Source organism: Coloeus monedula, assembly GCF_965178545.1.
Source record: "Coloeus monedula genome assembly, chromosome: 3".
Classification (NCBI taxonomy): domain Eukaryota; kingdom Metazoa; phylum Chordata; class Aves; order Passeriformes; family Corvidae; genus Coloeus; species Coloeus monedula.
This window is the reverse complement of record NC_138783.1, coordinates 87,968,927-87,981,927: the sequence shown is the minus strand read 5'-3', so window position 1 is coordinate 87,981,927 and position 13,001 is coordinate 87,968,927. Positions and strand designations below refer to the sequence as shown.

General features: G+C 34.4%; 1 protein-coding gene across 1 annotated transcript in view; it reads left to right on the top strand.

The window, feature by feature from the left end:
* VWA3B (von Willebrand factor A domain containing 3B) overlaps positions 1-13,001 on the top strand; it is a gene marked incomplete at both ends in the record, with an annotated part of 63,777 nt that overhangs the window by 33,527 nt on the left and 17,249 nt on the right. The window contains 9 exon segments of the mRNA XM_082277837.1: positions 599-781; positions 2,183-2,310; positions 3,364-3,392; positions 3,395-3,532; positions 4,192-4,326; positions 5,172-5,208; positions 5,327-5,483; positions 9,682-9,800; positions 12,600-12,650. Of these exon segments, the coding sequence (XP_082133963.1) occupies positions 599-781; positions 2,183-2,310; positions 3,364-3,392; positions 3,395-3,532; positions 4,192-4,326; positions 5,172-5,208; positions 5,327-5,483; positions 9,682-9,800; positions 12,600-12,650 (977 nt within the window).

The window sequence follows — 13,001 nt, the reverse complement described above, 5'->3', positions numbered from 1 at the left end:
TTTGAGTATTTTGAACAACTGAAATGTTATCAGAATTTCGAGAGCAGAGTCAATAATTTTTTTCTACCAGATCCTTCAGCATTTTTGGAGATGGTAGATCTATTTTTTCACCTAATTTTTATTTGCTTATGGGAGGAGGAAACTAGCATTCTTATTTTCTCAGCCTCTATTTTGTTTCCTGGTATTGAATCAAATTTTCTTGGAACTAATTCAGTTTCAGAAAAATATCTACATTCATATACTTTCAAAAATATTTATATATATATATCTAGTGATACTAAACACTAATGTAGTAGTTTAATTTCCTATACATTAGTAATTTATTTTAAAACTTCATAAACAAAGAGTACTGATTATATTACAATTTACATCATGTGCCTTAATGCGTTTATCAGTCTGTCAAAATCTGTTTTAAATTAGCTCATTTAGCTAATTTCTGATTGAAATAACAATCTGTATAAAGTGGATGCTTTTAACTGTTCTATATCCATCTCTGACCAACAGAACAACTGATTAAATTCTTACAAATTCTCCATGTTTTGATAAATATGTTTCCAGATGCCACGTTTTTAACATAAGGGGTTTTTTTTATTTTTAGCCCCCCCAGATAATTTTGGCTGAAGTCCAACTTCACTGTAAAATTCCCATCCATACTGTATCCTTCAACTGCGATGATATAGAAGCCAATAAATTTTTGTATGAACTATCAACTAAAACAGAGGGACGGTTTCATTATTACAACATTTATTTGAGTGATCCTGATACTACAGAGTTTATGGTTGTGAGTATCTGAAAATAAATACATTTGCTGCTTCATGCTACTTGGAAGAGCCACATGACTTGCATTACTGTAATTTCGTACTACAATAGATTACTAAAAGAAGAGAGGGTTAATCCTAGTCAGATTTGACATGATATGAAAGCAATGATTTTTTTGCTTGTGAAATTTTTCCAGACCACAACAAAATAGCCCAAATATAATGCAAAGTACATCTATAGTGCTATTGTTGCAAACACATTCTCCTTTCCCTGATGACCCCATCTGAAAACTAAAACCTGAAATTATGTGTAGACCCAATCAGCTCTGGAAGAAACACGTGATCTCTGGTGTTTCAGAAATAAGTTACTGTTTAAAATGAAAATATGGTTTGTATCCTGTTAATAAGTAAGAGAATGCAGAGCTGAATTTGAATGATAATGATTTTATGGATTTTGTTACAAGTTTGTTCTACAGTAGCTGCTGGGATCTATAAGGAGTAAAATGACTAGCGTAACAGTTGTCTATCAAGTGTCACTAAGCAGCTCAACAATCCCCAACAGGAAATTTCTAAATAGACTAACAGAAGCACCCATTTGAAATGTATTCTTGCTTTTAATTAAAGTTAATTTTAGTTAACTCAGTGAATTGATTGCATAGATTTCAGACATGCTGGTAGTGGAACCATGAGAAGAAGCTGGAACAAGACAGTAGCGGGAAATTTGAACTTTGCAGACACCAGTCCGAAGGAAGATGTGAAAATAATCCAGCTCTTGAAAAATATCAGTGTACTGGGCAATTTCAGTGATTCTGCTGGTGTGGACTGTGTGACACTGCTCATGTTGGAAAAACGAGGGCCAGAGTCTCTGTTGTCCATCTTCAGACTTGGGGATGGGAGCCTGTGGCCCTGTGGGAGCTGTAAAGGGATCATCACTGGAATTCCCTTCCAGTTTCCTCCTCTAGTCCAAATGATTCCTCGTCAGTTCCAGTGTTCACTTGAAGAGTATGTTTTTTGCTTCCCTGGGCCTGGGACAGTATGTGATACAGCTGAGATCTGTAGAATGACAGGCCACCACTTGTAATGTACATATCTTGTATTGTATTTTATTTATTTCCTTACTTATTTTCTTGCTTGCTTGGCATAAGTGGAGCTACTGACCTCATTACCTTATTCAGAAATACAGCTGTTCATATCTCAAGGGGTAACTGGCTAGTTAGGGAATGCTTGTCATTTTCCTAGAAAGGAAGAATAATTTGAAAGGCTATAATGCCTAGCACAAGAGCCTACCTGAAAGAGTATACAAAATTTGGAAGCTGTCCTGAGTCATTATTCAGAATTATTATCAGAACTTACATAGTTTCAATTCAGAAATGAAACATATTTAGGAGTAATTGTACTGAAACATTTAATTTCTTTTTTTTTAGAATAAAGACATATATCTTTTGAAAAGAGAAATTGATCAAGGAGAGAAAGATCTAGAGAAAGTAAAGACCTTTCATGAGAAAAGTCTGATGATGAATTCTCATAATGAAGATGATTATCCAGAGAATAAGTATGTCCTCATTCTGTTATTATCTTAATAATAGGTGGAAACATTTCTCCTTTTTCATTGTCTTGGATTTTTAATCTCTGACAGTCTATTTTTAAAATAAAGGTTGTTGCTCTCTTACTCTGGGGTTTCTTTTTAACTGCCAAGGTAATGGAAAAGAAAAATCTGGAAAAATGTTTTAATACTGTGATGCCTGAAACAAAATTATCTCAAATATACCAATAGTCTCAACATATTATGAATAATTAAAGCTAAGAGGGGAAATTATTTTTTTGTCTCCAACATAGTTGCTCCCTCTGACCTAGAGAATTCATGAAAAATTATTGTCATCTAAGTAGAGCTGGCTTGATACTTCATGATTAAATGGCTGTTCATTGGGATATGCTGATTGAAACAATTATGTACAAATGTATTTGTGTATTTATTTGTACAGTGATAGTAAAATACCATAAAAAATTGCATTAAAAGAAATCAGATTTTTAAGACAGAGATCTATTTAAAACAGTAATTTAAAGTAAAGGTATGAAAATAAAATAGATTAACAGTGGACAGTGATGTGTTATGATTTCATGTGTGTGGAACGGCAGGTAGGATGTCCAGAATGAAAATTTTTTTAAGTGTTTATTTGAGAATTTGCATATTTTGTTTTTTATTAATGCTGTGACATAGATATCTATGTATGTGTATATATATATGTGCATATATATGTATGTGGCAGATATTTTCATTGCTGATAGTAGGCTCACTTCTCTTGGATTCAAAGTAGCTATTACAGAACATTCTGTCCTTACGAAAAATATATGAGGGTGTTACCTTAAAAGTAATGAACATCTTTTAAATAAACTAAGACATTACTTTTAAATAATTTTAAAAAACTAAGAATATTTTAACCTCCTTTGAACTCTCCTTTGAAATGCATATTAGTATAACAGAAGAAAATATTTTGCACTGTTTGAAGCATTTGAAATCAGTGTTTAAATGACCAGAAAACTTCAGCTTAGTGTTTTTTAAACAGGTGTTATATATTTGCAGTAATTTCTTTTTGTCACTTACGAGCAGTAGTCACAAGCAGACACACACTGTGTCCCTGTATCTAAACACATTGAAGAGCTGAGTACTTCTCTTAGCAGTAGGCCGTGCTGTGCTTCAGAAGAACCATCACATGAGCAAACCTGGCAAAGCACTGCTGACAGTCCAGCCCGAAGAAAGAAAGCATTATATGCAGGTAAGACTCAAATGAGCTGTAGTTGTTAGCAGAATTCATTCACTGACTTGAAAAGATTCTGTGGCAAATGGCAAAAATCATCCCTCATTTTGGCAACAAATTAAGTATTTGCTGACTTAAGTAATCATCATTTTGAAAATCTTAACTTCTCTTCATCTCTACTTTTCAGCCATCCTACTCATTTGGCCCAAACAGACAACAAATGTCTGCTCATTTGTGCTTTGTCACAGGCCCTGCCGTGGAAAAGCAGCTATTTTAGCAGAATGTTTTTAAAGCACTGTATTTTAACAGTAGATATTAAACCCTAATCTATTTTTATTCTAAATAAGTGCATAATTGGCAAGAATGAAGAGGTGATCTTTCACCAATTACAGCATTACTTTTACTAATGTTTCCCCTTACTACACTCATAATACTACATTTCTCCTGGAAGTGTCCTTTGTATGCAGTCTGAAACCAAATTTACCCAGCTGAAGTAAAATAAACCCTCATCCTTGGGGAAAGTACAAAGTACAACTTAGTGTTGAAGTAGTTTTGTGTTTGAAGTCTTGTGTAGGCAGTCCCTTAAAAACCGAATGCCAAAGAGGAACTCAAAAATCCCAAGCATGTACTTGAGCAGTAAGTTAGCTCTTCCTTTCTTTCCCTTTCAACAACTACAGATCAAACAAAGACAAGTCTGCTGCGAATCCTGAGCCATGTGAAATCTAGGGAAGAAAGCCCAGAGGAAGGAGTGTCTCCAGAGGAAAAGAGTTTTTCTATCAAGAAGGGTGTGAAATGTACAGCCATTTTCAAAGGCAAGTTGACTGGGGCAGGTGATAACATTTCTCCTGTTACATTTGTATCTAATGGTGCCTTGTTTGAGGCAAAACTATGCAGATCTGCAGTACAAAGGACTGAAATTCAGCAGTTGGACATGAAGTTGGGTATTGTGACAGTGCTCTTACAGCTGTGGCCAGACTCCTGCCAGTTCCCAAACTAGCAGTTTACAACAGGGTTTTCAGTGGGGCTTAGAAATACATCCAGATAATTAATACGTAGTAATTAATACATAGTAATTAATACATAGTATTAATTTCTTTCAGTAATTAGTCCAACTCCAAACTTTTTAATACATCCTCTAAGTCATGCTATAACCTTACCTATGACACTTAAAGATGTTTGACTTCTTTACATTTCAGCATCTTATGTTTAGTTTTTTACGTATCTTTTATACAAATTTTCATAGTGGTGTACCTTAAATTAGCTACTCCTGGCCATCTCATTAGTGGTAGTACTTGTTATTACATCTTGACTTGGGAAATAAGCTGGTTAATCATAGGTTTTGGTCAAAAATAAATATACTGAAACAAATTTTGGTTTACAAAAGAAATTGCCCACCTATTTTATAGATTTCCTTGATGGTTAATTAGGGCTCATGAGGCATATGGTAACACTGTTACTATTGATCAAGCACCAAGAAACCTAAGAAAACTAATTCTCATTGATTAATTTAGAAACTGAAATGTTGTATTGTCTTTGTGTGTGATGCTGCTTGTAGGCTCAAATTTTAAAAAGGGTGCTATTATATTGCAACTTATTTATGCATGCTTTTTTGTGCACAAAACCTCCGAGATAACAAAATACAAATGTTTTCTCTTAGATCTGAAAATGCAGAATGTGAAAAGGGCATCTAAAAGGTATGTGTGTGCAGATATAAATGTATAACAAAACTTATGGCTTGTTTTTCTTCAGTCATTTCAAACATTTCAAATTTATTTATACCTTGTGCTACATCTCACAGTCTCTCTTTTCTAGCTCTCTAGATATCTCTTCAGCTCTTTGGTTAAAGACCCATGGCTTGGCTGCTAGGCGACTCACCATCATGGATGCCTTAGCTCCTACAACTGTCCCTCACAGTACAAAATACATCCCAGTTCTGGACAAGCATGTAGTTTCCAAAGTATTTGATAAGGTAAAACTCTTACGCTGTTTGAAAGCTAGAACAAAACTTGATAGTGTTTTCAGAAGGATTTTTAAAATTAATTTCTATGAATGTCATAAAAACATTCTCTGGTATTGTAGATTGTTGATGTGCACTAAATGTATAATACATATCTGAATGTTCATTCATGCATCAGTAAGAAGATAAAACTGATAGTTAATAGTACTGTTTCTTGCATACTTTACCCTTAAGTTCTTTCACAGTTACCAGCTGATGGCAGTATGCAGCCATCGGGTGTTTGGCAATTTCTTGAGCACCACAGCCTCCAGTGATGCTTATTTATTCACTGGAGTATGTGTTTTATTCCATAAAGTCATCTGGAAAATGGTGCTGGTGCACAGTTTGTGCATTTCTGCATTCTCAACTTTTACATGTGACTGCTAAGACTTTTTGAAAAGTATTGTAATTCAGTAATTAAAATTAAATTTTGATAAGTGTAGACAGTTGTAAGATTGTGCAAAATTTATGGTGAGTTGTGTATCATAAAGTTCTAATTGCCATTCCATTTAAAGGAAATCCATTTCATGGCAAGTTGCTGTAATTTTTCTTGTGTTATGCATCGTGCAAAAGTCCCATGAATATGCTGCAGCTCATTTCATTTAATAAAAACTGTTTCTTTAAACAAGACTCCAGGAAAAAGCTAAACAACGTTTTCTTTTTTAAATAATAAAGAAAGAACAAGGGATTTGCAATAGAATGTGGTATAGAACTAAGCAAAAGATTTATAACAAATGTACACAATTTTACATTTTGAAGTTTTCATGCTTGTTTTTTAAATTTAGGAATGGGAATTTTTGCTAAAGCATGCAGACTGTTGAAGAAAAACCAGTTCCTCTCTTTTGGTAAAAACAGGTCTACTCTTTTGGTAAAACCAAGTCAAAACCAAGATCTGTAAGGATTTTTTTTAACTGTGATTTTTTAAAAATATAATTATGTCTTTTTATATGAGAACATTTGAAAAGGTACATTTTCACATTTCGGGTGTAAAATAGCCATTTTTCAAAAAAAATCAGAAATCCAATGATTACAAAATTGTGCAAAACAATCTACTGTAAATGTAAAACAAAAGACTTTGTGAATTTCACTAATCTCTTACATCTCATTTGTGAGCAGTCACTTCTTTTTCCATCTTCTTTTGAATATACCTAAGAGGACCTCTTTCTTCCATGTTTCTCAATGAGCAGCCCTTTGAGTCTTTTACAGACAACCCTTGCAAAAAACGAAGCAGTCTGTAAAACAGACTATCTTTGAAAATAGTCTAAACTATGATTCAGCAGGTACTGTGTACAAGTAGTTCTTAGTGGCAATTCATAGGAACTCCTGGTAGTCTAGTTCAGGACTGAATTAAGTTCAGTGTTATTTGAATGAACAGGTGCTGTACAGAATCCAGACAGTGATCCATGGGCTTTCTTTAGATTCAGGGATGTAAAGGCAAAATAATGATTTTTGTAATTTCTTCATACCTACTCCATTAGTTGTAATCAGACATCCAGTTTCTCAGGCAGTGGAGAATTATTGTTCTATGTGCAGAGGAATGGATTTTTCTGGATCTGAAGCTGAGTATAGAAAAGAAAAAGAAGGTTGAGGGTTTCACACAAGATGAAAGCAGTAGAATTTCTGAGCTACAGAACCCACTTTACCTCAAGCTTCAGCCAGCATATCAAGAAAATAGGGTGAGACTAGACATTTAGCTTGAATAGACTTTGAGGATCTTGATTATTCCAGTACTTTAGAAGATTTCATTGAAGATAATAAATGTACAGATAATTTTGCATTCTTCCTTCTGGGATCTTAGTTTTCTTGGTGTGAAATGCAGACATCTTTGTTTGCTTTTCAGGGGATAGTATAATTTTTATTTTTGGCTTTTGCCATCAGTGATGATGGAATAACTATGAACAGTTTTCTTACCTTGGAGATGCATCAAGAAAAAGGTTTCCATGACAACTGTTCATTAACAAAAGGCTGAGCTGTTGTTTTCAGTTCTGTGTGATCCGTCAGTTCCACCTGAGTTATTTCAAAGAGATTAATTTATTAAACTACCCATCCAGATTCATATTCAGAAAAAAAATAATGACTTGGGAGCTTGTCTAAATTATGCTGTGGTAATTCTGGGGGAAACCTTCCCCGTAGAATCATGCGAGTGTATGTTGCAGGTTGTGGCATCATAAGTACAGGTTTGCTAGTCATGGAGTTTTGACTCAATGCTTTGCTCAAAAGAATCAAATTCAGCCAACAAAAACATCTTTCTTTGGTCTAAAATAAGTAAAATTTTATAGGGTTATTGTGCTTTAGTTTTGTCTTTAAGATTTTGAAATTTGGAGTTTGAAATAAAAGCCATTTTGAAACAAATGAATTCTTTTAGCGTGAAAGTTTAAGTATTTAATTTAGAAAATGACAAAACGTTTTGGCAATAAAATTTCTCTGTGATTTCTATCAGCTGAATCTGTCAAATTACACTTGACTTTGTGAGCAGAGTTCATTGTTCTCAAAGCACGCATAGTATTTCAAGTTTAGTATTTGCTAAGAACACATTTCATTCTGGTTTTTGTCTTCAAAAATATAGTAATGTGTTTATGCTTGTCTGCCCCTTATACTCTATTCAAAGTGTTTTATAAACTATATTAAATATTGATGTTGCAAATTATGCTGTTTGTACTTGAAATTGCTCAGAATTTCAAGGCAGTGTAGAAGTGTGCTCCTACATGGTGAGGCCCTGCTGAACTTCTGTTAACTTGGTTTGAGTAACATCGTAGACAACAATCATTTGTTCATTACGGAACTTGAAGAGGGGTCATCACTTCCCCACCTTTCAGCTTTCAAATTCACCTGGAAATGATAAGTAGCCAGATGTCACTGCTCAGAATTATGGGCAGAGATTTACCTCATCTGTCCCCTGTAAGATACTTCACTGACATGTTCCCATTGTCTTTAGCAAGTGATTGTAAGATTAATTTAAAACTAGGAGCTCTGATGTGGTCTGGCACTGATGTGACACAGATTCATTAATCAGAGAGATGATGTCCTTGGAAAGAGAGGGTGATATAAAGTCACACCACCGCTCCTAAAAAAATTATTTATACTGCTGTAATTTGGAATCCAGCTATGCTGAGATGATTCAAACACAAATAAAGCATCACTGAAAAATGTTCTCAATTAAATAATTCTCTTTATTGCTCTATTTTCTGATTGTTTTTCTTATTCCCCCAACAGGGCTTTTAGTTTAATGTTTTTCTCATCTATATCCTGATCTCAGACAGGCACTTGGGGAAGATTCCCACTCAATCATATGCGTTGAAGACAGTTTTGGGGAGAGTAACATTCTTTTTCTTCTCCAGTTCTTCCTTGGATTTTTTCCTGTTTATATTCAGCATCAGGACACAGATATGTAAAATAGCTTTTGTTTTACAAACTACTGGGTAATTTAAGAGGCTCAAAGATGGTGGGACTTTAGACTTGAGAGTTTGGAAGGCATCTTTCCTCCTCTTTTGTCATCCATTTCTACCCTTTTCTCTGCCTTTTGAAGATCCACTTGCAATTGTATTCATTTTTATTTTATAATGAAGTTGAGTTATGTAGGTGTTGTATTGGGAGATTTGAAAAACACTGAAGTTCCTGATTCTGACAAACCTGATTAGGTTCCTAATTAATCAAGGCAAGTTTCAGTGATCAATGTCCACCTTGTTCGCTCTTTGGTGATCAGTGTGATGGTGAGAAATGTCTTTCTATAGCTTTACTACTCTAATTCCTTAGAAAATAATTTCCTCCAGAATAAGAGCATTAAATACATTTAAATATCTACTGTCACACCTGTATGCTAGAATTAGATGCTAGAAAGTATGAGAGTGTTTATAAGGCAATAAAACCTGGATTATGGTCATGTACTAGATGTACTTGTTTCCTTCTGACTTACATTATTAGAGTGAGTTGTTTGACCGTACTGACTTAGTAGTTAGGAACCTTAATTTGTAACTTCTGCATAATGGGTTTGTATAATTTTAGAAGAACTGGCTGGAAACTGTGTCTTAAATTCTGACATTTGTGGTGCTTAGATTTTTCTTTCTGCAGTCTTCCAGTGTTCCTTCTGGCTTTTATGAGCCTTGGCATACAGTCATTCTGGTGGAGGAAAATTTGTATGATAAATGGATCTGTGTCTTTTATTGTATAATAGATGTTACCGTTGGCCCGTGTTAGCAATGACAAGAAGGGGATCTCACTAATTAATCCTCAGGCAGTGAATCTTGATGCCTATAAAGAGAAGCTGGAACAAGCAATTAAATCCTATGAAAGGCAAGTCTACTCACAAGAAATTTATGTTTGCAGTTGTGTTTCAGTTTTTTTCTTAGGTACTGGCTATTTCCTCGCACATGCTTTGCTCAATACTGATAATTCTGCATGTTGGCAGACTTTAATCCACCATCAACATGTAGGAGATATGTTTATTTTCTTTTAAAAAAAGCAGACTGTGAAAACAGATAATAGGTAAGGAGATAATAAATAACAACATATTGCTCATTTTATATTTGTTCAGCGACAAAAGCAAAATTCTGTTACTTTTTGGGAGCAAACTTAAAACCAGTCATCCCTCAGGAGGAGTCATCTGTAAACATACAATGCTGGCCAGACTTTTACCTTAAAATTAAGCTCCTATATCCATAGACTGACGCTTAAATTAGGGACCTGCTTTTTGCTGCCAGCTCTCTACCACCCAGCTATGCATGCAAGAATGTAACTGAGGCACCGATAAGATACTGACAATTAAAATTTGGTGGGGTTTTTTTTGAGAGGCATATGTGTCCTACTTGTTAATTAAATGTTAGTAAAAGCAGAACTGAAGTAAACAGGAAAAAGGCATTAGATCTCTAAGCTACTCCTTTCCATGATCCAACTTTGTGGATTTTTTTGAAATAATGCAATTATTTGACTATAGTGTAATTCAGTAATCATATGGAGCTTTGGCTAGAATTGTTTTAATAAATATTTTTAGGCTGCATTCTAATAACATTTACAAATGTAATTAGTTTATTTGACCAAAACCCCCTTGATGACAAGTGTTTAGTCCTTGTTTTTTTGTTAATTCCACTGAGGCTCTTTAAGGTTTGAGGTTATTTTCCTTGGTAGCTATATGATCATACCAGTTCTTTCTAAAGCATGTAATAGCTTTCTTTTTCATTCCTGTTGTCCTATATACGTCTTTTGTGGTAAAATCAAGAATTTTGATTTGAAAATGCTGCTTGCTATGTCTAATATTAATGGAGTTCAGTGAATAAAAATCTTTTGTTTTGTTTGTTCTGTCACTGAGACAATACTGTTGTTACCAGGCTGATGAAGAATTCATAGAAATTGATTTGTCACTCATTTTAATAGAAGGTTCAAGTAGTGTATTTGTGATGGTGAATTCTGAAAAAAATTCAAGTTTTTCATTGCTGTGCCATACCACTGCATATTTTACATTTATTGACTTTGATTTTAAGGGAAATAAAACTGTTTTCTGGTTAAACTCTGGTAATCTTCTACTGACAGTATTTCTGTAAAACGTTGGTGATAAAGATTACTGTTTACTTCTGTTTTCCAACAGAGATCAATGAATTAGTGTATTTATAATAGTAGGATTGAGTTCCTACTTCCATGAAAAAGAGGTATAGAAGAGGTATAGATCTGCCTGAAGATCCTTATAATTGACAGTGTACAGAAGAGATCTCTTTACTTTTCATCTACATGTGAAACGTCAACCCAGTCAAATTTATTTTGCTCTAGATGTCACAGCCCTTTTCTAATAACTGAATTTCCAAAAGCTGCAGTTCAGCTTTGTAAATAGTGGTTGGTCACAAATTTATTCTGACATAAGTAAATGAAACAATACATCAGGGCATCCAGGTTTCAAGCACAGAAGCAAACACGACAATATTTTTCCCATATGTAGATTGACTTTGGCATCAGGTTTAGAGGGAGAGAAGTGGTGAGGGCAGAATTTTTGTGCTCTGGCAAAGACAATATACAGTATTAAAGAAGAAAAACACTGGAAGCTTCATAATGTGTATGATCTTGTATAGCCAGAAGTTTTTATAAACAAGTTAGTTATGAGTGTGCAGATTTAGAAGGATGAAATAGGCAGTGGAGCATGCTGAGACTGTAGATTGTGAATGAACTAAGTAGTCTGTATTCTTAAAATGCTGGGATAGCATTCTAGTAGATAAAATGAATCATCAAGAATTTAATATTCAGAATCTGTTTTTAATGTGCTTTTTCTTTTGTACATGCTCCAGTAAATCTGGCAAGATTACTTGTAGTCAATCAGGTTACACTCTGAATTTTTCCTAGCAATGAACTGGTTCTTGTATATCCAAAGGAAATCTGGATTTTTTTCTAGAATTACTGTAATTAGGATCATCAGTAAAGGTTTATTTCTATAGCAGAAATGAAGTAATTGGGTGATGGCTTAATTGTTTGAGATGTCAATAGAGAAAACCATAAACTAGATGATTTCACAAGATTTTAAAATTTATGTCTTGAAAAGCAAAAGCAGAAAGTTTAGTGGTGCTTTTAAAAGATCTCAGTACTGCATTGCTTTGGGATAATCACTTCTGTTTTCCTGTCAGTAGTTTTTCTTCATAGCCAGAGTTTAATGAATTAGAAACCTGAATGGCACAACTGAGGGGTACTCTTAGCAGGGAAAAAAGTAGAAATCAGCATTACTACATTCAGACTACATTTTCTGAAAATGTTTAATTGGAGGAACTGTGCAGTTTAACTGGTTTTTAATCAGTTTTGTTATTTGATTTGACTTGCTGGTGCTGAAGACAACCATCCATAGAAAATCCTGGCAGGAAGCAGCAGTGATTGCTGTTAAACCTTCTATGACCCTGAAATAGTCATGCTGTTACTTGATGGAAGATACTGTTTTCACATCTTCTCTTCCAGTTGATAATTTCATAGCTGAATGATAACGATACAATTTGATGATACAGTGTGCTTGGAATACAAATCAGTGCAGATATCTTAAGAAAGTGTGTTTATTTGCTAGTTTTGAGATGATCAGCTGCACAAGGAACTGCATTCCCTCAAAAACTACTTTGCTTTCTTTAATAGGCGCCTGAACCTCGTTATTTGGAGAGCACTATCTCAGGAGGAAAGAGAGAAGTAAGCTATCACTTTTGGTTTTCTAATGTGCCTCTGAAAGGCTGGTCATAGATATCTGATAGTTTTTTATCACTATTTCTATAACCAACTGGTTTAATTTTCAAGTATTTCATAACTATACCTTGCTTTCAAATATGTATATATGATATGGAGTAATATTAAATTCTGGACATCCGTTTTGTGGGGCTGATTATTTTTAAAGGAAAGGACATGCATTCCATTTGAATGTTGCTTCTCTATCCTTAATCAGTGTCAGGTGCAGGGCCTTGGGAGGGCAGCATGTCATTGCTTTTGACATCAAAGTAAATCTTCTCTCATCCCGTAAAGAGCACTCTAGTGGCTGGTTTGTTA